At 46.2% G+C, this 25,902-nt stretch overlaps 1 protein-coding gene across 2 annotated transcripts in view; it reads right to left on the reverse strand.

The window, feature by feature from the left end:
* FBXW4 (F-box and WD repeat domain containing 4) overlaps positions 1 to 25,902 on the reverse strand; it is an 86,514-nt gene that overhangs the window by 14,390 nt on the left and 46,222 nt on the right. For both annotated transcript variants that reach the window (XM_038009485.2, XM_007963924.3), the window contains exon 6: positions 476 to 541. In XM_038009485.2, the coding sequence (XP_037865413.2) occupies positions 476 to 541 (66 nt within the window). The remainder of the gene's footprint in view (positions 1 to 475; positions 542 to 25,902) is intronic.

Below are 25,902 nucleotides of genomic sequence, written 5' to 3' on the forward strand. Positions count from 1 at the left end.
AAAAAAAAAAAAAAAACCCAGAATGGTAGATAATCAGATGGGAACATGTCAAGCCTGCCAAAGCAGAGAATTGTGAATGAATAAAACCTGCATGTATTTTCACTGTTATGTATAATTCTTTTTATAGGTCTGTAGGCCACCTTCAAAATTTATTTTAGCAAAATCATCTCTGGGGATAGATGGGATTTTATATAGCCACATAGGCACACCTCAGAGAAAGAGTATCATAAATCCAAATTGTTGTTGTTATCATAAATTCTGCATGAAACTATTTACCTATTATAAATTACTTCAACAGTCTTCTCCAGCTAACCCCGAATGATTCCATGTGAGAAGGCACCACAGCAGAGGCCTCCTACTACACCACTTTCCAGCCTTCTCCTGGACCACTCAGCCAACCGAGGCAGAGGCTGGCTCAGCAAGCTTTCCTTCACCTCCTGGGCTGGAAGCCAGGGTGGGCTCAGGAATCTCTTACCTGTTGAGGTCCCAGATTCTCAGGGGTGAGAAGTGCCCGCAACAAGCCGTCCCTGTCACAAAAGAGCTGCCAAACAAAAGGAGAACAGAATCAGATCTGGCTTGTCAGAACCTGCGGTGGAAATGGCTAACAATGGGAAATGCCGTGCTCATTCCCAAGGGGATTGTGGGTGAAGCCAGAATGAGAGAATTGGCCAAGGGAGCCATCAGAGGAGCTGTGGGAAGACATCTGGGAGCACTGTGAGGGGTGTAGCCCTGCAGAGGTGCCTGGCCAGAAGACCCACGAGCTCAGCCACAGCTGGCCTGCTGCACAGACTAGGTTGAGTGGTCCCTGCGCACCATAAAAACAGATCTCTAGATGTGACAAGTTTGAGCCCAAGGGAGAACAAGCCTGTCGGGTTCCTGTTTAGGAACCCCAAGAGCACAATGGCAAGGCACAGAAAAGGGCTCCAAGGAACAGGCTGCTGGGGCTAGAAGGTGATGCCCCTGGTCAGAAGTAGGGACAACTGAGGGGCATTCCTGAAGGTTTTAAGAGCTTGGGGAATCTGGTAATGTGGTATAAGCACAGGGCAGATATAAAGGCACCAAAATGAGAAAAGGAAAAAATATGAAAGGTGAGTGAATCCCTTGGATGGGTATATGCTAGTACATAGGTGGGGCGGAGTGGGGAATGACAGGGGCCAGGCAGCCAGGGCTTCTGGAGAGTGGGATGGGAGTCCGCCAGAGTCCTCGGAGGCCAATAACGAACAATGCCAAGAGGCACATGAGAAGGAGCAGGCTGACCCTGTTGCCCAGAGTGTCCCTTAGAGCCCTAAAAACCTCAACATATACAATCTGCAGAGTCTCACTTTAAATGGAGGCACAAACCTGGTGTAAAGGATCCATGCAGTGGGCCAGGCTGGCTGTAGCGCTGGCCTAGAACTTGAACCTATGAGCCAGACAACTCTTGTTAGAGGATTTGGTAGGGTGGAGAGGGGAAGCCTTCAGGAAACCTGGGCTTGAAACTTAAAACAGCAAGCAAGCAAATTGAAAAGAGTGGTGTCAGGAGCCCTGGGCAGGAATGGGCCATGTCCCTACATGTCTTTCATGGGGGGGAAGGAAGACTGGACATACTAATAACACATTAGCAATGTGGGGGCAACAGCCCATCCGCTGTGGCCCAGCCCAGCACCTGTGGCTCTCTGATCCCAAGCATGTCAGTGAGGAGATAGATTTCCACAGAGAGGGCCATGGAGAAGTCAGTGGCTTTGGCTAGGGGGGAGGCTGGCCTGCCAGTTGCTGATGGGGGAGATGTTAGGGCAGGCACTGGCCAAACCACTGATTTACAATCAAAATTGCAGGGCAGGTGTCTGCTCTTCAGCCCTAGGCTGATAAAAAGGCCATACGAGCTATCCTGGGGCTTTCATGACTCAAGCTAAGACTTCCTCCAGGGATATGCCCCATCATCCTAGCTTCTTCAAAGCTGCCAGCAGCCACAAAAACTATAGAGTGGGAGTGCCAAAACAGCCACTGTGCCATGCCCCAAGTGACTGCCAGCCTGGGAAGCAGCCAGTGGACACTGAAGAACCAAACTACAAAGTCAGAAGGTGTTGCCCTCTCCTCCCTCCCCCAACATTTTTCTCTTTAGGGTAATCCATTAATAACTGGTAAAGCCAATTACCTTGGGCTGGAAACATAATAGCCACTTGGAAATCATTCGAGCAGGCAATTGGACTATCCAGACTTGAGAAGTAGGGGCCAGGTGAAGGGCGCCAGCACAGACACAGGCATGTCTTTTTTTTTTTAAAGGAGTCTCCCTCTGTCACCAGGCTGGAGTGCAGTGGTGCAATCTTGGCTCACTTGAACCTCCACTTCCTGGGTTCAAACAATTCCCCTGCCTCAGCCTCCCGAGTTGCTGGGGCTACGGGCATGCCCCACCACACCCAGCTAATTTTTGTATTTTTAGTAGAGACGGGGTTTCACCATGTTGGCCAGGCCGGTCTCAATTTCTTGACCTCGTGATCTGCCCACCTTGGCCTCCCAAAGTGCTGGGATTATAGGCGTGAGCCACCGCGCCCGGTCAAGCATCTCTTAAGGTCTATGGCAGGCCTCTGACTGGCCGCAGGCCTAAATTAGCATCAAGGTAAGTCAATAGAGAGGGGAGCAACATGGAACTTTAATCTTGCTGGAGGTCAGAGCTGTGGGAGTGGCAGGGATGAGGGTGGCGGGGGGATGCAAACCCCCTTCCCAGGGACTCCTATCCCCCTCTATTCTAGCCCGCCAACATCTGGCCCTGATCATCTGCCGCCAGGAGGAGTGCCCCTCACCTTCATACCCTGTACAGGGCCTTTTTTTTTTTTAAATAGAGACAGGGGTCTCTCTATGTTGCCCAGGCTGGTCTTGAACTCCTGGGCTCAAGTTGATCCACCTGCCTCAGCCTCCCGTATTGCTAGGATTATAGGTGTGAACTACTGGTGCCCAGCCTCCTGTGAAGCGCTTTCTTAAATGCCTGGATGTGACATCTATAAATGTTTATTTCCAAAAGCTGCCCTTTTCTCTCGCCTAACCACTGTGATCAAGGAGGAAAAGAGGGAGAGAAAGTAGAATGTCTTCCCGGCACTTAGGAGGACTTAAGAGTTTAATCAAATTTAACACTCAGTAAAAAAACCATCAACAGTCAAGCAGATTTTGAGCAAACACTCACCAGGACTCACACCCAAACCACAGGGCCTTCCCAGGACTCTTGGGGGTCAGGCTCGGTGCAGACACAGTCTTGTACACCTTGAACTACTCCTGACTACCTGCAGCCATTCTTGCCCCCCACCCCACTCCCTTATTCCCATGGTCATTAAGACGAATGAGCAGAAGCTACAGACCAGCCACACTCAAATCAGAAGATTAGAAAGGGTGTGCCCACATGCAATCTCAGGGTACAACAGACACATGGAGCAGAGGAAGAAAAGGAATTCACTACTCTCCAACACCCAAATGGTGCGTCACATCTTACAATGAGCCCACGAGACAGACATTATTCCCATTGTGCAGAAAGTGAATATGAAGCAAAGGTCAAGCTTCCATGAATGGACTTAAAATACTGTGGCTGCACACAGGACCTGTTACCCCCACATTCAGACTCCTCCTTTGAGACTCACGGGATAAAGCGCTTCGAAAAGGGGCTGGTGGGGTGGGATCTGTGCATCACAGGCAGCCTCACTGGCCTCAGTTCTCTAACCCAGGTGATTTAACCCAAACAAAATGCTGTGCTCTGATAACCTGTTCGATTTGAATCCGCCAGATGTCTTGAACCAGATTCTCGCATCCCTCACGGTGCTGGCTCCTGTGCTAGGCATGTCAAAGGCTCTCAATAAATACTTGGAGATCAATGAAATGAAAACATGTATCATTTCCTCCATGGCTCCTCCCAAGGGATTGCTCACTGAATTTTCCCCAGTAAAGTCCTTTGCTATAACTTCAATTTTGGGTTTGAAAGTGATGAAAAAGCCAGTTCTGCTCAGAAAAGAAAGAAAATTCAAATGGCTTTTGCCTTCAGTCCCATCTCTTCCCTCAGGGAATGTATTCCAGGGACAAGGACATCAAATCTGTGTTGAATAGGCAGAGGCAAGAGCCGGTGGCTTCCCAGGTAGGCTGACCATCCTCCAAGTCCCTTCCATACTCATGGGACAAATGGCATTTTTGGTTTATCTTCCCATCTCCCCTTTGAGATCAGAACCCTTTAGAGGTTCTTGGGTACTAGCAAGTGTCTAGCACAGTGCCTGGCCCAGAGAAGGCACTCAATACAAATTTGTGGAACTGAACTGAGAGGGCCTTCCAGAGCCCAAAGCCTGCACAGCTGGGAAAGCTAGTCATGTGCACTGTGAAGCTGGTCCCTCTGCTTCCTAAAGGAATAATTCCCAAATACCAAAGGCTCAAACTTGAATGACACATGACACAGGCATACAATATTAGGGGAGTGAGAAGTCCCTCATAAGCACTACAACTAGGTAAGAGATGAGAGGTACTGACATCTAATAATTAATGTCAAAACATACACACTCAGGCACACTAGTACAAGTACACCTATCCCCTCTTAGCTAGAGGGTCTAAAAGTCATTGTGACTCCATAAGCTCTACTCTTTTTGGAACAGAAAGCCCTTACCAGAAGCCAGCCTTCTAATTTCTCACCCTGTCCCAGACCTTAACCAGATCTTCAACCTGCCTTACTCATCCCCTGGCCCTAGCTCAGGCAAACCTGGCATCATGCAGACTTTCATCAGGCTCCAGAAGCAGACATAGGAGCCTGTCTCACTAGAGGAAGATGCCAGGGAATTAGGGTTTGTGTATTCAAGTTGAGAAATTAAAAATAACAAGACATAGAAAAGAAGAGAGCAAGGTGAGAAGGAAAATTAGTTGGGCATGGGCAGTCTGAAAGGCAGGTAGATTCCTGCTGCTTCTGCATTAGCTTAGGCCCTCTTAATAACACTAGTAATTTACTGAGCACTTACTATGTGCCAGGTGCTGAGCATATGTTTCAAAAGCATTATCCTATCTAATCCTCGTAACACTATGCAGTAGGTACCACTTTCCCTTTTTTTTTTTTTTTTTTTGAGACAGAGTCTCGCTCTGTTGCCCAGGCTGGAGTGCATTGGTGCAATCTCGGCTCACTGCAACCTCCATCTCCCAGGTTCAAGCAATTCTCCTGCCTCAGCAACCCCCTAGTAGCTGGATTAACAGGTGTGTACCACCACACCTGGCTAATTTTTGTATTTTTAGTAGAGATAGGGACTCCCCCATGTTGGCCAGGCTGGTCTCGAACTCCTGAACTCAGGTGGTCCACCCACCTTGGCCTCACAAAGTTCTGGGATTACACGCATGAACCACAGCACCCAGCCCCACTTTCCCTATTTTACAAATGAGGAGACTAAGGCTCTGGGAGGTAATTAATTTGCTCTAGCTCACAAAGGTAGCAACTAGTGGACTGGAATTGGAACCCAGTCAGTCTTGATTCCAGGTCCAAGTTATTATACCACCCCTCGCCCAGAAGCTCTCATCTTGGCTACATTTCAAGAGTTAGTCTTGTTTGAATTTCCAGCATCTAGTATAATGCCTGACACACACTGAAAACTCAAATGCTTATTGATTGAATGAATGAATGAATGAACAAATGAACAAATGACTCCACCTGGAAGAAGAAAGAAGCAACTGAGTGGTTTGAGGTGGGGCAGCAGAAGTGGCGTGCTCAGCAGCTGTGTCCCGTGGCTGGCCTAGAGCCGCCCAGCTGGCCCAGGCCCCAGCAGCCTCTGAGCCTGGGCTGACACACTTTGGCAAGGGAGGCCACCAGAGCTGTCACATCATTCACCAACATGCCCATCAAGTGTATTCAGTTCTCTTCAACCCGCATTGGCATTTTAATTACTGTTGGGTAAACTAATTTGTACAAATGAAGGCCAGGCTGCCTAATAGAATATGCAAGCTCTCTGACCTCTGACAGGCACTGACACGAGATACAAAGGCAGCCAAGGAAGGCTTTTTATCTGAGCCTTATTACTCTCTATTACTCCAATTAGTCAGGCTCCAGTGCTCCTAATTGGAGGAAAAATTGCAATTAAATCAATTTTTGATGGGCTGCAAGTGGGCTCCCGAACCGCCCTGCTTGTGAAACACTGATATTATAGCAGCAAAGGTCACAGGCCTCATCGGCACCTGGGGGCCCCCCGATTTCCCTTGGCCCCCTCCTTAAATACCTCAAGGAAACCCCTGTCCATCCATTGGCTCAGCCGGCAAGGGTAGGAAGGAGGAAGTCATTAGAACATGTCAGGTCTCATTGCTGCTGCCGCCATCTGCTAACCTCCGCCACTGACATCATTACAGCGGTAAGTCCCAAAGCATGAATACAGTGCGAAGGTCAGACAAACTCACTCGGTGAGGGGAAGCCAGGAGCATAGCTGCAGTGACAGCACTGTGAGGGAGGGACCAGTGGAGTGGGAACAGGAGGTCAACAGCAGTCAGGAAGGGGAAAGACACAGGCAGGGGGCAGGTGAAAGTGTGAGACAACCAGTTCCTAAGATCCAGCCAACAGGGCACCCTGGGTCACTAAAGGGATAAGGAAATAGATGTGATGGGAAGAGGGAAAAAAAGAGGCAAATCTTGTTCTCTGTCCAGCAAACATCCCACCTTGCAGGTGGGGAAACGTCCACTTGAATGCCCTCTAGAGCGCAGCTCCAGAAGGCTGCTCCAGTCACATCTGTGATGAGTGGCCAGGGCCATGCTTGTGAAGCCTACCATCCACAGTGGCGTCTGTTTCTGAAGGAGGAAGGGAGGCTCTAGGACCAAAGCTGCAAGACCAGGCAGGGGAAGATAAACACAACTTTTCATCAAACTAAAGCCAAATAAGAACAAGACACCTAGCTGAAGCTTAAAGAAGTTCTATTTCACACAGCAACTGGCATACCATTACCTCAAAGATGGAAAATTTAAATTCAAAAGCTTAGCCAACTTCACGGATGACTGAACCATAATGGGTTAATAGGGAAAGGAGGATATGCCTTGCCTTCAAGGGGTAAAGACCAAAGCATATTAAATAAATGATGTTCCATCTACTTAATGGAATATTATACAGTCATTTTAAATGACGTTCCCAAATAATATAAGCAAGATACTTACGATGTACTATTATAAGAGAAAAAAGCGGGATACAAACAGCACTGTTACAACTACTACAAAAAAGGAGCCTATGCAGAGAAAAGGAAAGAGTGGAAGAAAACTAAAATGTTAAAAGTGATTGTGTTTGGGCAGTAGAATGATAAGCAATTCTTTCTTCTTTTACATTTTCTTCATTTTTCAAATATTATTTAATGAGTATGTGCTGTTTTTTAAAGGGAAAAACACATTATTTACTTTTTTTTTTTTTGAGACAGAGTCTCGCTGTGTCGCCCAGGCTGGAGTACAGTGGCACAATCTCGGCTCACTGCAACTTCTGTCTCCTGGGTTCAAGCAATTCTCCTGCCTCAGCCTCCTGAGTAGCTGGGACTACAGGCGCCCGCCACCACGCCCGGCTAATTTTTTGTATTTTTGTACAGATGGGGTTTCACCGTGTTAGCCAGGATGGTCTTGATCTCCTGACCTCATGATCTGCCCACCTCAGCCTCCCAAAGTGCTGGGATTACAGGCGTGAATCACCGTGCCCAGTCATTATTTACATTTTATAAGAGAAAAGACAACATAACACTCCTGTCCATGACTTGGGGCCAAGGGCAGGCAGACCTGAAGGTGAGTGGTACAGCTAGTGTTAGCAACCATGGCCCTGGCACACCTTCCCCTGAAGTGATGGGACTGATCAGTAGCTCAAGGTTAGACCAAGAAGTCCCAGATCAGAAGGGAGGTGTCCCACTGGCCTCTTTCTCCCAATTAGGCACTGGCCACTAGGGAGCAAGACTGACTCCAGATTCCCACAGCTTCCGGAGGTCTGGGACACCTTTGCCAGTATACATACTACACATATTCTCTCCACACACACACACACACACATGCACACACGCATGCACCTCTCTCTCAACCCAAGTGCATCAGGACAGGATGGTGCAAGTAGGCGCCTAGGTCAGGCTCTGGATAGTGTCCAAAGGCTGAAGCTCTTACTGCTTGCCCGCTGCCCCCCAATTGCAACTCCAACAAATAAGGGCCAGCAAAGCAGGGTTTCTGTGGAGGAGTGCGTTCCTACAGTTGGAGAATGCCTACAGAGAAACACAAAATGATTATTCTCTATTTTAACCAAGGGTACAAGGTCAGCCTAACCAAAGATAGGAGAACCTGGCCTAGGCTAGACAAAAGGAAGCCTAAGGTTTCTGATTCACTCAAGAATCAGAAACTTAGAAACTTGAGCAATGGAAGCACAGAATTAATAGAGAGGGAAAAAAATAATGAAATAAAAACAAAAACTCTCAGTACAGTGGAATAACATAAGTTCATTCAACCTATTGAATTTAATAAGGTGTTGGAAGCTGCAGGGAAAAGAGTTTCTAAACTGTATTTCCATCTACATGGCCCCTTAAACAACTGCTCCGTGTACTCCTAAAAGAAAGAAATGGCAACGTGTCCCAGTGCTAAAGCAAAAACTGACTGGTTCAGACTTCCTGGGAAATGATGATACAATATTCACAAAACGAGGTACCCAACAAGAAGCATGCAAAAAGACAAGCTATACATGGTAATTACTTGCAGACAATATGATTGTCTGCCTAGAAAATCCAAAAGACTCAACCAAAAAACTATCACAATTAATACCAGGGTCAGATGAGGTAGCTGGTATGCTGCATATAAGAGTGGAAAGGGGTGCAGGTGTGGACCCCTGGCTCTGCCACCTAGAAATCATGTGATCCAGAGTGAGTTATTCAACCTCTCTACAGCCCTGTTTCTTCTTCATAAGACAGAAATAATAATAGTACCTAGGCATTGCCTTGTTATAAAAATTATATGGGAAGTATAAATTAGTTCAACCATTGTGGAAGACAGTGTGGCGATTCCTCAAGGATCTAGAACCAGAAATACCATTTGACCTAGCAATTCCATTACTGGGTATATACCCAAAGGATTATAAATCATTCTACTATAAAGGGGACATGAATGAAGCTGGAAACCATCATTCTCAGCAAACTAACACAAGAACAGAAAACCAAACATTGCATGTTCTCATAAGTCGGAGCTGAACAATGAGAACACATGGACACAGGGAGGGGAACATCACACACCAGGGCCTGTCAGGGGGTAGGGGGTTAGGGGAGGGATAGCATTAGGAGAAATACCTAATGTAGATGACGGGTGGATGGGTACAGCAAACCACCATGGCACATGTGTACCTGTGTAACAAACCTGCATGTTCTGTACATGTACCCCAAAACTTGAAGTATAATAAAAAAAATTATTTGGGAAAATATGCTTAGAACAGTATATAGCACACAGCACACACCCACGGATATTAGCTATTATTATATACCAGCAATAACCAAGTGTTATTATATATCAGCAATAACCAAATGTTATTATATACCAGCAATAACCAATTGTAACCAAAACGTAATTAAAAATCCAGGCTGGGCATGGTGGCTTACACCTGTAATCCCAGCATTTTGGGAGGCTGAGGCAGATGGATCACCTGAGTTCAAGAGTTTGAGACCAGCCTGGCCAACATGGTGAAACCCTGTCTCTACTAAAAAATATATATATATAAAAATTAGCCGGGCGTGGTGGTGGGCACCTGTAATTCCAGCCACTCGGGAGGCTGAGGGAGGAGAGTCACTTGAAACTGGGAGGTGGAGGTTGCAGTGAGCCAAGATCACACCACTGCACTCCAGCCTGGATAACAGAGTGAGACTCCGTCTCAAAAAATAAATAAATAAAATAAAAATAAAATAAAAACCCAAGGCCGGGCGCGGTGGCTCAAGCCTGTAATCCCAGCACTTTGGGAGGCCGAGACGGGCGGATCATGAGGTTGGGAGATCGAGACCATCCTGGCTAACCTGGTGAAACCCCGTCTCTACTAAAAAAAATACAAAAAACTAGCCAGGCGAGGTGGCGGGCGCCTGTAGTCCCAGCTGCTTGGGAGGCTGAGGCAGGAGAATGGCATAAACCCAGGAGGCGGAGCTTGCAGTGAGCTGAGATCGGGCCACTGCACTCCAGCCTGGGCGACAGAGCGAGACTCCGTCTCAAAAAAAATAAATAAATAAAAAATAAAAAAAATAAAAACCCATTAGCGAAAAGAATTTAAATACTGTAAAATATCTAAGATAGGCCGGGCGCGGTGGCTCAAGCCTGTAATCCCAGCACTTTGGGAGGCCGAGATGGGCGGATAACGAGGTCAGGAGATCGAGACCATCCTGGCTAACACAGTGAAACCCCACCTCTACTAAAAAAATACAAAAAACTAGCCGGGCGAGGTGGCGGGCACCTGTAGTCCCAGCTACTTGGGAGGCTGAGGCAGGAGAATGGCGTAAACCCGGGAGGCGGAGCTTGCAGTGAGCTGAGATCCGGCCACTGCACTCCAGCCTGGGCAACAGAGCGAGACTCTGTCTCAACAACAACAACAAAAAAACCAATAAACAAAAATCACTAGAAAAGATCCATATAAAAAATATAAAGCTTTACTAAAGGAGATAGAACTGTTGAATAAGTTTAGAAACATCATATTCCCAGATGTGAAATCTTGATTATAAAACTGTCAGTTCTCCCCCAATTAATCTATAAATTCAATACAAATTTTTACTTAATCTACTCAAGATTTTTACTTAATCAATTGATTCTAAAATTCATCTAGAAGAGGAAAACCACAAGAATAACCCAGAAGTATCTGAAAAAGAACAATAAGAAGTTGTTCTACCAGATCAAAACATACTTTATATGATATTCATGCTGAAATAGGTGAATAGATCAGTGGATGAGAATAACGAATCCAAAGCCACACCTATCTACTTGTAGAGAATCAATAGATCCTAAGTGTCGTCTTTAAAGAGAGTAGATAAAGAATGAACTAATCAATAAATGGTATAGGGTCCATCGGATACACATTTGGAAAAAAAAATCAGAGGCCTACCTACCAGCAGACATTGATCCCAGATAAATTAAGGAGATAAACATTAAACTGTATGAAAACCCATAAAGGTCTAAGAAAAAATACATAGGAAAATAGTTTTATAATCTTGGAAAGACATTCTTAAGATAAACATAAAATTCTGAAGCCATGAAGGTAGTGATCGGACAGACCTAACCTACAAATAACAAAAATTTCTACACAACAGAAGACATAAAAAACAACAAGCTGAAAGGAATTACCATATATAGGAGGGGTCTCCAACCCCCAGGTCACAGACCTGTACCAGTCCATGGCCTGTTAGCAACCAAGACACACAGCAGGAGATGAGTGGTGGGCAAGCAAGCTTCAACTGAATTTACAGCCACTTCCCATCACTGGCATTACCACCTTGAGCTCCACCTCCTGTTGGATCAGGGGCAGCATTAGATTCTCATAGGAACATAAATCCTATTGTAAACTGTACATGCAAGGGATCTAGATTGTGGCTCCTCATGAGAATCTAATGCCTGAGGATCTGTCACTGTCTCCCATCACCCCCAGATGGGACCATTTAGTTGCATGAAAACAAGCTCAGGGCTCCCACTGATTCTACATTATGGTGAGTTGTATAATTATTTTATTATATATTACAATGTAATAATAGAAATAAAGTGCACAATAAATATTATGTACTTGAATCATCCCAAACCCTGACCCATCCCCCTCCCACCCCCAAGGCTATGGAAAAATTGAAAACTGTCTTCCATGAAACCAGTTTCTGGTGCCAGATAGGTTGGGGACTGCTGATATATAGTCAAAAGATTAATACTGAGAATATTAAAAGAGGTGATGGGAGGCCAGGAGTGGTGGCTCATGCCTATAATCTCAGCATTTTGGAAGGCCAAGGCAGGCAGATTGCTTGAGCCTAGGAGTTCAAGACCAGCCTGGGCAACAAAGTAAGACCCTGTCTTTATGAAATATGAAAAAAGTTAGCCAAGTGTAGTGGCATGCACCTTTGGTCCCAATTTCACAGGAGGGTGAGGTGGGAGGATCCGCTCCCTTGAGCCCAGGAGGTCAAGGCTGCAGTGAGTTATGATTGCACCACTGCACTCCAACCTGGGCAACCAAGCAAGACCCTGTCTCAGAAAAAAAAAAAAGAGAGATGGAGGGGCACCCGTCCAGCATCCTGTCTTGGAGCCCATTCCTCCCTACCCTGGGGGGGAAAAAAAGAGCAATCTTATAAATCACAGGGAAAAAGGTAGATAAATGAGTGAAAACTTGAACAAGTAATTTATAGAAAAAATATACATGGCCAAATACATAAGAAATAATGTTAAGCCTCTAGTAAGAATTGCAAATTAGGCCAGGTGTGGTGGTTTACACCTGTAATCCCAGCATTTTGGGAGGCTGAGGTGGGCAGATCAGTTGAGGTCACGAGTTCAAGACCAGCCTGGCCAACATGGTGAAACCCCATCTCTGCTAAAAATACAAAAAAGAAAATTAGCTGGGTGTGGTGATGTGCACCTGTAATCCTAACTACTCAGGAGGCTGAGACAGGAGAATCACTTGAACCCAGGAGACAAAGGTTGTGGTGAGCCGAGATTGAGACTGAGCCACTGCACTCCAGCCTGGGTGAGAGAGCGAGACTCCATCTCAATAAAAGAACCAAAAAACAAAAACAAAACAAAACAAACAACAACAACAAAAAAGAATTGCAACTTGGAGAAACAACAAAAATAATTACAAACACATGTAGTATTTAGTGTGTGCCCAGAGCTGTTCTAAGCACTTTCTACCAATTAGTTCACTTAACGCTCAAGACATTCCTACATATTTGATAATATTTTTCTAGGTATGATAATGGTATTATGATAACTTTTTTTTTTTTTTTTTTTTTTTTTTTTTTGAGATGGAGTCTCGCTCTTGTTGCCCAGGCTGGAGTGCAATGGCGCGATCTCGGCTCTCTCCAACCTCCACCTCCCGGAATCAAGTGATTCACCTGCCCCAGCCTCCTGAGTAGCTGGGATTACAGATGCCTGCCACCACACCTGGCTAATTTTTTGTGTTTTTAGTAGAGACGGGGTTTCACCTTGTTGGTCAGGCTGGTCCTGAACTCCTGACCTCAGGTGATCCACCTGCCTCGGCCTCCCAAAGTGCTGGGATTACAGGCATGAGCCACTGCACCCAGCCTATGATTACATTTAAAAAGTATCACTATCTTTTAGAGTACAGACTGAAATATTTATAGATGAAATTATATGTCTGATATTTGCTTCAAAATAATATCGGAGGGGAAAGTGTGTAGGGATTAATGGAGCAAGGTTAGCCAAAAGTTGGTAATTATTCTACTTTTGTAAATTTTGAAACTTTCCACTATAAAAACGTTTTTAAAAAGCCACCATGGGCCGGGCGCTGTGGCTCATGCCTGTAATCCCAGCACTTTGGAAGGCCGAGGTGGGCGGATCACGAGGTCAGAAGATCGAGACCATCCTGGCTAACACGGTGAAACCCCATCTCTACTAAAAATACAAAAAAAAAAAAAAATTAGCCAGGTGTGGTGGCAGGCGCCTGTAGTCCCAGCTACTCGGGAGGCTGAGGCAGGAGAATGGTGTGAACCCGGGAGGCGGAGCTTGCAGTGAGCAAGATCGTGCCACTGCACTCCAGCCTGCGCAACAGAGTGAGACTCTATCTCAAAAAATAAAATAAAATAAAAGCCACCATAAGCCACGCATAGTGGCTCATGCCTATAATCCCAGCACTTTGGGCAGCTGAGGTGGGCAAATCACTTGAGGCTAGGAGTTCGAGACCAGCCTGGCCAACATGGTGAAACCCCATCTCCATTAAAAATACAAAAATTGCCAGGCGCGGTGGCTCAAGCCTGTAATCCCAGCACTTTGGGAGGCTGAGACGGGCGGATCACGAGGTCAGGAGATCGAGACCATCCTGGCTAACACGGTGAAACCCCCGTCTCTACTAAAACAATATAAAAAACTAGCCGGGCGAGGTGGCGGGCGCCTGTAGTCCCAGCTACTCGGGAGGCTGAGGCAGGAGAATGGCATAAACCCGGGAGGCGGAGCTTGCAGTGAGCAGAGATCCGGCCACCGCACTCCAGCCTGGGTGACAGAGTGAGACTCTGTCTCAAAAAAAAAAAAAAAATTAGCCAGGTGTGGTGGTGCATGCCTGTAATCCCATCTACCTGGGAAGCTGAGGCACGAGAATTGCTGGAGGCAGAGGTTGCAGTGAGCCAAGATCATAGCACTGTACTCCAGCCTGGGTGACAAAGCAAGACCCTGTCTCAAAAAAAAAAAAAAAAAAGGTCACTATGAGGTTTGTACGGCCAAAATTACCCTCCTTTTACAGATAAGGAAATTGAGGAATAGAGAAGTAACTCACCAACATTACACAGCTAGTAGGAAAGGGACTCATGATTTGATCCCAGCCATGTGGGCTGCAAAGTCCACCCCTTAATCACTATTTTATACTCACTCTCCAAATTAGACATCATTTTTTACCTACCAGAGTGGCAAAATTTTTCAAAAAATGGATATTACCCAGTATTCATAAGAGGAAATGAGTAATTGTACACACTGTTTGCGGGTATAGAACCTGATACGGTCTAACTGGAGGGCAATGTGGCAGTGCCCAAAAACTTTTCGGTGCACTTCCTCCTCAATCCAGCATGTTATTTCTAAGCATCTTTCCTAGAAAGATACCTGACCATATGTAAAAATATGCAAGTACACAGATGTTTCCTAAAGGACTGTTTGTAATAGCAAGACACTGGAAACAACCTACATATCCATCAATGGAAGGATGGTTACAAACTGTGGTTTGTAACGTGTGGAACTAGAATGCTGCAGTCAAAAAGAACATGGTAGGATTGGGTGCTCTGACATGAAAGGACCTCCAAGCCTCATAGGGAGATGAGAAATTCAAGCTGCAGAACAAATGTATAATGTGAGTTTAAAACAAAGCAGAACCATATATCTATATATGTACACATATTGATGAAACTATATGATATCTGCTATTTGCTTCAAATGAAAAGATCTGGAATGACACATACTAGACATCCTGCAAAAAAAAGAGTAGGAAAACGGGAGGAGACACAGGTCACTGAAGGAGATTTTTCCTTTCTATTCTAAGTATTTTAAATTGTTTGAATTTTTACAATTAGAACATATTTATATATCACTTATGTATAAAACAACAAAATAGAAATTGAGAAATTAAAAGGAGAATGGTAATTAAAATACTCATTTTGAAATTACCTGAAAGATGGGTTGCATATTAGTAGCACACTGAATTAAATGTGATTCTGATTACGGCACAAGCCACACGATACCTTGGCTCCATCCGGGACCTGACGGAGGCCCTTTACCTGGATGGCTTTCTGAGTGGTGAAAGCCTGGGAACAGCTGCCTATGAGAATTCCACTTTCCCTACAGCTCTGACAGTGCTTTCCCCCTAAACTTCTGCTTCATAACCACTCTCTTTGTAAAGAGATGCTATGCATCATGAATTATACACAGCAAGACTACAGAAGTAGGATCCATGACAATAAGACCTACTGTATCTGTGTACACAATAGGTAAAGACTATCCCTCACAAGAAAAGAGTGCTCCATTTGTAGAGGAGTGCTAGCAGCAAGCCCTGATGCATGTGTCAACTCCCTGAAGTTTAATCCCAAATCATGCAGCTTGCTAATCATTTTCCTTCGGAGGAAGCCTGGGCAGGCCAGACCTGTGCCATCCCAGGACTTGGTTCCAGTCTCTCTCTGCCCCTCTGGGAGGGTGCTAGGCCACTGCTCATTCATACGACCTCAGGTGTCTGCAACCAGGTTCTTTCTCTGTGCATGTCACATTAGAAGATGGGGGGGTTTTGCTAAGGACATCATCAACAGCTTACAAAGGAGGAATCCCTGATTTGCTGACTAGTAACAACGTGAGGGGGAGGAGGTCAAAGGCTGTACAACAGTTCCTATCAGACTCTTCACTTTGTTTAACAGTTGGTAGCCAAGGTCTCTAAGCTCAGTCACCATTCACATACACACTTTGGGATTGGACATCATCGAGTAATTTGACCTTTATGAAACCAGTAGACACCTATTGTTCTGTGTGCCCTACACTCTCCCTCCATACATGTGATTCCTGAGAGATCCACCATGTTCTTACATGACTTTCCCTCCCTGGCCACAGTTAATTAATCAAGAGATGAACAGCTGACCCAAAACGGGCCTGGGATTTTTGGAAGCCAGTCACTCTCTCTGATTTAAGCAATCAGCTGCCAAACTCAGGAGCTCTTGGCAGCCTCATGGAATAAGCTGGTCAGCTTGGAGAAAGGAAGGAGCTAAGAGCAATAAAGAAAGAGATGAGCACCCCAGAAGGATAAAGCCACGGCAGCACTGTGGCCTCTGGGTTCAGCTAGTCCCAAGGCTGTATTTCAGTTCTGCCTTTGGCTTGGTTTTTCACCTTTGCCTTGGATTTCACGAGCCAAATATTCCATTTTATTTATGTGAATTTGAATTTGGTTTCTGTCACTTACAATAAATGTGTCCTAAGTAATATAGAGCCTCGGTTCAGTAACTTCTGGGCTTCTCACCCATCTGAATGTCCTCACTGAGAGATGAGCAAAGGGCTTTGCCAGGCCTCTACTGGACACCTTGGGGCCTAAGAAGAGACTTCAACCACAGAATTAATATCTACCTGTTAGGTCTTCTAGGAAAGCAGATGAAACAGAACCACACAGGCTGGCCTGGAACTTCAGAAAGGAGATGAGGTGTTCTCTTATACCAATGCCCAAGAACAGTGCCAGGGAAAATCTACCTGCCCACTCCCAGTAGGGGGTGAGGAGATGGTCTGGACAACAGAAAATAACAAGGATGCTGCTTGAGGGATGGGAGTCTAGTCTTCAAGGGACAAGGCCCTGATCTTCAGAGATTTGGTCCCTTGAATCCCTTTTTATGGACTGATGAGACTGAATGTTCTATTGGAAACCACATGACTCATTCTAATGGGACAGAGTTTGGTTTACTCTCAAACCCTTCCATTTTCTTTTTTTTTTTTTTTTTTTGAGAGTCTCACTCTGTTGCCCAGGCTGGAGTGCAGTGGCATGATCTTGGCTCACTGCAACCTCTGCTTCCTGGGTTCAAGCGATTCTTGTGCCTCAGCCTCCCAAATAGATGGGATTACAGGCATGTGCTACCATGCCCAGCTAATTTTTATTTTATTTTATTTTATTTTATTTTATTTTATTTTATTTTTTGAGATGGAGTCTTGCTCTGTCACCCAGGCTGGAGTACAGTGGCACGATCTCGGCTCACTGCAAGCTCCACCTCCCAGGATCATGCCATTCCCCTGCCTCAGCCTCCCGAGTAGCTGGGACTACAGGCGCCCGCCACCAGCTAATTAAAATTAGCCCAGCTAATTTTTTGTATTTTTAGTAGAGACGGGGTTTCACCATGTTAGCCAGGATGGTCTCAATTTCCTGACCTTATGATCCGCCCGCCTCGACCTCCCAAAGTGCTGGGATTTCAGGCATGAGCCACCGCGCCCGGCCAATTTTTTTTTTTTAAGTAGAGATGGGGTTTTGCTGTGTTGGTCTCAACTGGTCTCAAACTCCTGGCTGGTCTCACACTCCTGGCCTTAAGTGATCCAACTGCCTTGGCCTCCCAAAGTGTTGGGATTACAGGTGTGAGCCACCCCGCCCAACCTAGACCCTTCCATTTTCTTTTTTCTTTTCTTTTTTTTCTTTTTTTGAAATCGAGTCTTACTCTGTCGCTCAGGCTGGAGTGCAATGGCATGACCTCAACTCACTGCAACCTCTGCCTCCAGGGTTCAAGCAATTCTTCTGCCTCAGCCTCCCGAGTAGCTGGAAATATAGGCACCCACCACCATGCCCAGCTAATAACTGTATTTTTAGTAGAGATGGGGTTTCACCATGTTGGCCAGGCTGGTCTCGAACTCCTGACCTCAGGTGATCCATCCGCCTCCACCTCCCAAAGTGCTGGGATTATAAGCGTGAGCCACCGCACCCAGCCGACCCTTCCACTTGCAACAACCATAGTGCCAGGCATTTAAGAGATAGATAATTTAAATATATTTTCTATGTATTCATCTAATTTTAATTAAAAGCATGCAGAAATGAATAGGAGAATCTTTGAGGGGGAAAAAAGGAAAAAAAAGCATGCATAAAATAATTAAGATGCTGATGGAAAACACAGGGGTTAACTTTACTATTTTCCCTTTGTTTATATTTGAAAATTTTCAGAATTAAAGTTAAAAAATACACATCCACAATTAAAACCAATTGACTGTGATCTTTCTTTGTAACCCCAAACAACTTCTTTGTTACAACTTCTTTTATCTCTTCTCCACCCTGACCTGGTACAAATGACCCAAAAACCAAGGGAAAAATAAATCTGACTATAGGAGCAAACTCAAATATTCTACTTCTGAATCCCTCTGAGTGACATGCACACACAAACACAAAACACAAGAGAAACCAAGCAGAAAATTCACACATTGCATGTAAGATTTTGTTTTTCTCCAAAAAACAAAAACAAAACAACACACATCACCTTAAGTGTGTCCCCCGAAACCCTCTCACTCTCTTTTTTTAAATGAACCTGGCCCCAAATCAGGAAGACATTTGAAGTTGTAAATCAGAAATTAGGTACGAGGAAACCAAAGCTTATTTATGGAAAATCACATTATGGTATATCAAAATAATACATATGTTACATAAAAACTCTATAAATATATCACTGTAATAGAACATCAATAGACACATATGTGGCCAGGCACAGTGGTTCACACTAGTAATCCCAGCACTTTGGGAGGTCGAGACAGGTGGGTCACCTGAGGTCAGGAGTTTGAGACCAGCCTGATCAACATGGTGAAAACCCTCTCTACTAAAATTACAAAATTAGCCACATGTGGTGGCACACGCCTGTAATCTCAACTGCTTGGGAGGCTGAGGTAGGAGAACTGCTTGAACCTGAGAGGCAGAGGTTGCTGTAAGCTGAAATTGTGCCATTGCACTCCAGCTTGGGGAAAAGAGTGAGACTCTATCTCAAAAAAATAAAACAAAGTAGTCACACATGTGTATGTGTTTAGGATATATGTCTATGAATATATACACATTTAAAAATTGAAGCAAAACATGACAAGTGGCCAGGCACAGTGACTCACGTCTGTAATCCTAGCACTTTGGGAAGCCCAGGCGGGAGGATTGCTTGAGGCAAAGAGTTCAAGACCAACCTGGCCAACATAGCGGGACCCTATCTTTATTATTATTTTTTTAATTTAAAAAAACAAAAACAAAAACATGACAAGTATCTGAGCCTCAGGTTCCTCTGAAGTCCCATTTCCTTACAGGCAGCCACTATGCAGAGCCTGCCACAGTCAGCTGCCCCTTCCTGCTCCTCTCCAAGCTACAACACCCCTCTGGGACCTCCAAGTTCCAAGCAGTTCTTACTCTCTATAAAACCTCTCCTCCATGCTCTTGCTCAGGACTTTGTCAACAGCCCACACGCCTCCCCACTGTCAGTCTGTAGGCACCAAATTCTACCTCCTAAGCCTCCTTGGTAGGCAAATAACAGCATATTTGCTTTCTGGGAAAAGTCTGCCCCTCGATGTTTAATTTCACCTCTTTGGAACATTGGAATAAAGGCCAAACACATCATGAGCCACAGGGAAGCACTGGGGCCAGGGCAGTGCCTGAATCAATGCCATGCCCACCATCAGTGCCACCAGGCCCTCCTTTAAAGTGCCAAGATTTAGGGCAGGGCTGGGCATGATGCCTATACTACCTGTGATCTGGGGGTATGCATATACATACACACCTGCAAACTACCAGATTATAGACTACTGATGCACGGGTCAACTTTCCTCCCTGCCATCCTCCCCAAATAATATAAAATAAGATCACCTTATCTTTCCAACTTGTGCTACTCCTCAGAAATAGGAGAAGGCAGGGCTTTGCCAACAGGAGACTCTCATAAGCCACATCAGCCAAACTGGAGACCAAGAAAGCAGGTGTCAGCCCAGACCACTGATTCTTTTACTGCTGAGTCTCCACACCTCACCTCATCCAAACAACATGGGAGCAAGACTGTAAAGATTAGCGTGTCTACCCTTCAATTCCTCGCACATCACTCCTAACCCAGGCCCAGTAGGTGGCTGCTGGCCATTCAGCCTTCAGTTGCCAACTGTCCAAGGTGGAAAGCTGTGCTGTGGCTCAACTCCCAGGTGCTGGGATTTGGCCCCTGAGAAGAGAGAGAACATGGGCCCAGTCACAGCCTTGGGAAGAGGTACATGCCCGCTGGGTTGTCCTGACCTTGCCATCCTTTGCTGAGAAGGCACACACACACATACACGCAGCCGCGTTTGCTCCCTTCGGTAAGGGGGCACCCAGGAAGCTACACACATATGCATGCACTGCATTGCATCTCCACTTGTGCTAAGGAGCAGACAGCGGTCTGTGGGTACACATGTCCCACACAAGGAAACTCCACACAGATCCTGTAGACACACTGTGCCCACAGGGGTCTCTTTACCTAAACTTACTGGGCAGTTGTGATTTTGCACTAGCCCAGGTGTTAAGCCCCTGCAGTTTTCTCCCCCTTCGGCCAGTCTCTGTCCCTCCCTCTTCCCTCCCACGGTAAGTGCTTTCAGGCCACACAATGAGTGGAAGGAGGAGAAACACTTCTATTGAGGAAGGCGTTTTGTTGTTTCATCCCTAAGGGGGCCTGGGGTAGGGAAGTGGGGGGGCCCACAAAATTTCTAATAAGCAGTTTCTGTCCTCAAAGCTAAAATGATTTTCTTTAATTGCTTGGTGGGAACAGTTTATTGTGGGGGTCTCTGCCCTCCCCGCAAAGCCTAATTGACTTACTGAAGTTTAACAGGGGCTTTCACCTGGAGAGACTGCAATTATTCCCCCCATCCCACATTCGTACCTGGGCTCTCCCCACAGGGGGCCTTTGTTCCCCCTAAATACAGCAGTGACACAAATGTCCTCAGCAGCAGGGGAACACAGGGAAATGGTAATTTTCAGCCCAACTCAATTAGCTGAGGGGCTTTTCAGCCTTCCCAGTGAATGGTGGGGAAACTTTGGCATGTGGGAACGGTGAGCTGGGGCTGCTCTGTGCAAGCCAAACAAAAGAGGACTCTGAATTGGGCCCCGTGGTGAGCCAGAGCAGGACTGGTGGGGGCTGCTGGGACTGGGGCCTGGACAAGGGAAAGAAGGTGCTGCCATCTATTACCTACATTGTCATCCTCCCAATCTGCATCTCCCAATCAGGGTCAGTAGGCCAAATAGCTTTCTGGGAAGTGGAGACACTCAAGACAATTGACTTGTACTTAGCACCACAGCCCTGCATTTATGAAGCAAGGAATAGGAAAAAGATGGCGAATTGAACCTGAACAGCCATAGGCCAAGGGAGAGGGCTATGCAACAGGGTGGCCACAGTGCTGGAGCTGCTCTGCTTTCTCCTCTGAAGGCCTGGGGCTGGAGCTCACATCATATTTTGGGCTTTCATGGGCAACTCAGAGTCAGGAAGCTTCAGGGAAAAAGATTCTCCCAGGAATGCCATGACCTTCAGAGCCCTGTCTAGAAACTCCAGAACCAGGCACTCTCCAAGGCTACTCCACTAATAACATTATGATCCAGCAGAACCCAGGACTGATGAAAAGGAAGACAGCTGAGCTGCCCATAGCACAGGCCACTGCTCTATAGCCCTGTCCTCCAGTCATGCCAAAAGAAATGAGATCGTGCCTCCATTTGCCACCCAAAACCTCACTACATACAGAAGAGTCTCTGACAGCCTAGGTGAGTTATATTCAGGGTCAATCATGGCCGTGGGCAGTAGGAGCAGTTTGGCACATGGTTTGTAGGTGGTGGTCAGGTCACACTTTTTGCCTGTTTGCTCGGCATTGAGATCTAACCATGAAAACTACTGCACTATGACGTGCTACCCCAGCCTGCTCCTTCAATGGCTTGGGCTGGCTGCTAAGAACTACTGTCCATACTCTCACCCCCACCTCAAGCCTTTGCAAAAGAGTTTCAAAGTCATTCTCTATAGCAGAATCTACAAAGAAAAGGGTGGCTAGTCTCAATACCCACAGTTCAGATGTGAAGCCAGACCCTGCCCTCACACCACTGTGGCATGGAACAGCCTCTTCTCTTTGGGGGGCAGCCCAGTCCCACAACCTGCCTGAGACAAGTAGGCCTGCGAGATGAGAGGCCCATGAAGATTCATGAAACGGGTTGCTCAGAACAACTGGCTCGGCTCCCCAGTCCCATCTGGCCTGGATTCTGTCTTTCCATCTTCCTGTGCCCCTGCGTCAGTCTTGTGTCCCACTTGTACAGGACACCCTCTCCCCGTCACCTTTTCCTCAGACACGCACAGGCTGCCTCCCTGGGACAAACAGAAGGTCCCGCTCTGGGACTCACCACCCCTTTCACAAAACAAGATTTTGCCTGGGCAATCCCTGAGTGGGGAACAAAGACAGGGCTTCATTCCTTCAACAAGTACCCAAGGGCTCTCCAAGCCAGCCCTGTGATAGATGCTGGGGTGTTCAAGAAAAAACAAATTCATATAGGCTTGCCCTTAGGCAGCTTAAGGTCCAGCCAGAGAATCAAGTCTTGAATTCTTTTTTTTAAGTTGGAAACAATTCAAGACAATCAACAAGTTCTAATTCCAAATGAGACAGCTCGGGGAAGCAGACAGAGTAGCACGGAAGTGAAAAAGCATGAACTCTGGAGTCAGATGCCAGGACTTCAACTCTGGGTGTGTTGGCTATGAGAGATGTGACTCTGGCTGTTTAGTTAGCCTCTCTCAGGTCTCAGTTTCCTTTTGTAAACTGAGGATGATGATGGTACCTATCTGGGAGGATTAAATAAGGTATAAAGTTGTCAGCATAGTGCTTGGCATTTCACTGGCACTCTATAAGTGCTAATCACTCTTGTCATTATTGTGATCATCATCATTGGCCAGACCACAGAGCGTTAGTTGGGATTCTTGATCAAGGAAATGGCCTAGTAAAGGGAACCTATACTGTTCCCCTGCAGTATGGGGTAAGAAGTGAGGCCTTGGGTCCCCTGTCCCTATTCTGTAGACCACTTTAGAAAGCTACCGTCAAGGCTGATGACAGACAGGACAAATTTAACCTGGCCAGGGCCTCAGGAGATACTGAGCCAACCTGGGGCTTTAAAGGGGCAGACTGGAATTTGAGCCCCCTCAAACTGACCACAGCCCCCTTAGCTATCTCCTACCCCTCACTCCCTACCATTAGCCTGCTGGCTGGAATGCAGGGGCCCCTGTGCCAGAAGGCCCAAGCTAGGCAGGAGACCGAGAGGCACAGGTGGTTCTCAGAGGAGATCCCTGGGCTCCAAAAAGCATTTCCCCCACAGGAGCAACAAAGCCGGGGCTTGTTGCTGGTCAAGGCGCCTTTGCTTGCTTGAGCTGGGGCCCAGACTGTGAGGCAGCCGGGCAGGCCAGGGGACGCAGAGCTGGGAGGGGCAGCGGCCAGCCCTTTTGGCACCAGCTTCCTTCTTCTCTGGGTTTCTCACTTTGTTCAGCACGGTAACCCAAAGGAGGCTGGAGAGAGCACTTTTCACTACCCAGCAAATAAAGCCACAAGGAGAGGGAGAAGGATGAAACGTTTGGGGGTTTTACATTTTGGTTTTGGGGTATTTAGTTGGTTTGAAAAAATAATAAAAGGAAGTTGTTTTCTAATCCAATTAATTTCAAACCCAGGACTTAGATCATACATAGCCTACAGTGATCCCACAGCACCTAATACCCATTATCCCTCTTCTAAGATTTAAAGTCCCAGTGGAGCCGGCGTTGGTCTCAAGAGGCTGGAGGGAGGTTTTCTATCGCCTGGTGGGGTGGGTGGTGGTGGTTAGGAATGGGGTGCAAGCATGGCTTCAGTAAACTCTACCACAAAACTTTAGGACCTCAAGTTCCCCAGGTCTATACACACTCATGCAGTACTGCTAGTCATGTGTATGTGTGGCTTTCCCAATGGAGGCTGCCAGAACCCACTTATTCTCAAGAATCATGTTTTCTGGGTCCCAGTCCTGGCCAGCGATGCCTACAATGTGAGGAGATTCCAATAGTAACCTTAACTTATCTGTTCCTCTCATTATTTCTAGGGAATGGATCTCTCACCCACAGGTCGTTCTGCCCCCATCAGCTCCTTTCCGCCAGGCCTCAGAGTGCTGACCCTGCACCTTCCTTGGGTGACCACCACCTTAGAAAGATGACGGGAGGAACTACTTGCTGGGTAGTTCTTTGAAGTAGGAGAGGTTTACACATAGGCACTTAAGGAGTGGCTAAGCCTGGGAATCCCTTCCCTAGGCAGCTGCCTGCCCATCCCATCCAACCTCAAGTATAGTTCCACCCACTCACACCATACCAACACTTGCTTTGGAATCAATTTTTTTTCCCCCGATGGCATGTTTTTGTCACGCACTTTTGAAATCCCAAACTGTAAAACCATGAAGATTTTTCTCCTTGGAAAAATAGCAGGACGCCAAAAAATGACCAAAAAGTCATTTCATTGGAAGCTTCCTTTCTTTCCCACTAAGCCATTTGGAATAGGATACAAACCTTTCAGAAGAATGACAACAAAGGTCACAAATTTGCAAATACACTTGACAGTGGTATATATTCCTGATTTAATGGCTGGGTGACCCATCTTACTTCAGGCTTTCACTTCTCCACGGTACCTGTGCCAGGTGCTAGACAACTGCTAGCTATTGACTTGAAGTACCCACAAGTCTAGTTTCTAGAGAAAACCAACTTCCCATCCCACTGCCAATATTCTGCTATCGCTCTGTGAAAAGCCAAAGAGCTTAGACCCTGATGATAACCCTCTTGGAATCTGCAGGGAGGGAGATAAAAATGAGCTGCCTCCTATAGGTGCTCAGTGAGCTCATAAATCACAGGTCACCCAATTACCAGGGAGGTCCCTGTCCACTAGGGAAAGGGATTAGGCCTCCATTAGGGATGAGATCTACCAACCAGAAGAAGATATCCTGCATTTTGGGTTTTTTTGTTTGTTTGTTTGTTTTTTCCTGTTTTTATCCTGCATATCTAAAGTCCCAGGTACCTCAGGAAGGTTGGACTAAGCATAGACTTGCAGTGAAAGCAAAGGACAGGTTGGGAGGAAAAAAGCAAAAATTCTGGACCTTTCATTAAGTTATAACAAGCATTGATTTGAGATGATTGAGATTTTGTACCCCCTGCTCTTGCGTATAAACTCTCCCATCACAAAACAATACCTTTTCTCAGCTTTCCTGAGAATACTAAATACCAGATAATTTGATTGACTAGACAGAACTTAGTTAAGTCACTTCCTTGAGCAAGCACCCTGGATCAGAGTTTTATGGGGGACTGATTATACTTTGGACGTGATCCCTGGGGCTGCGGCAGTGGCAACAGGTAAAGAAGTCAGAACTGTACAGCCAAGTTCATTATGTCAGTTGATAATCTTCCATGGACAGGACCAGCGCCCCTGCCCGGACAGAAGTTGATGTGCATCCAACCAGGCCCAATTAAGGCCACACTCAACCCAGCCTTTCCCTGGCCCACGATGAGAAGGTCCTGTGTATGCTGGAAAACAAGTTTTGTCAGACCTTTACCCTGTATCTGCATTCCACCATTTTACCCTTTTAACACAAAAGTTAAAATAGTCAAATATCAGATCTCCCAGAAAGTCAGGTTTTCTGATCAGTATTGTTCCTGTCATTCCCAATTCCTCAATCTTGGCCTGAGAAGTGAGGTTCCCATCCCCACCAGAGGTTTTCCCACCTCCTTTTTATCATCAAGGAATGAGGCTTCTAAGTGCCCTCTCACCAACCCATCTCTCCCTCTCCTCTAC

Source organism: Chlorocebus sabaeus, chromosome 9, assembly GCF_047675955.1.
Source record: "Chlorocebus sabaeus isolate Y175 chromosome 9, mChlSab1.0.hap1, whole genome shotgun sequence".
NCBI classification, from domain to species: domain Eukaryota; kingdom Metazoa; phylum Chordata; class Mammalia; order Primates; family Cercopithecidae; genus Chlorocebus; species Chlorocebus sabaeus.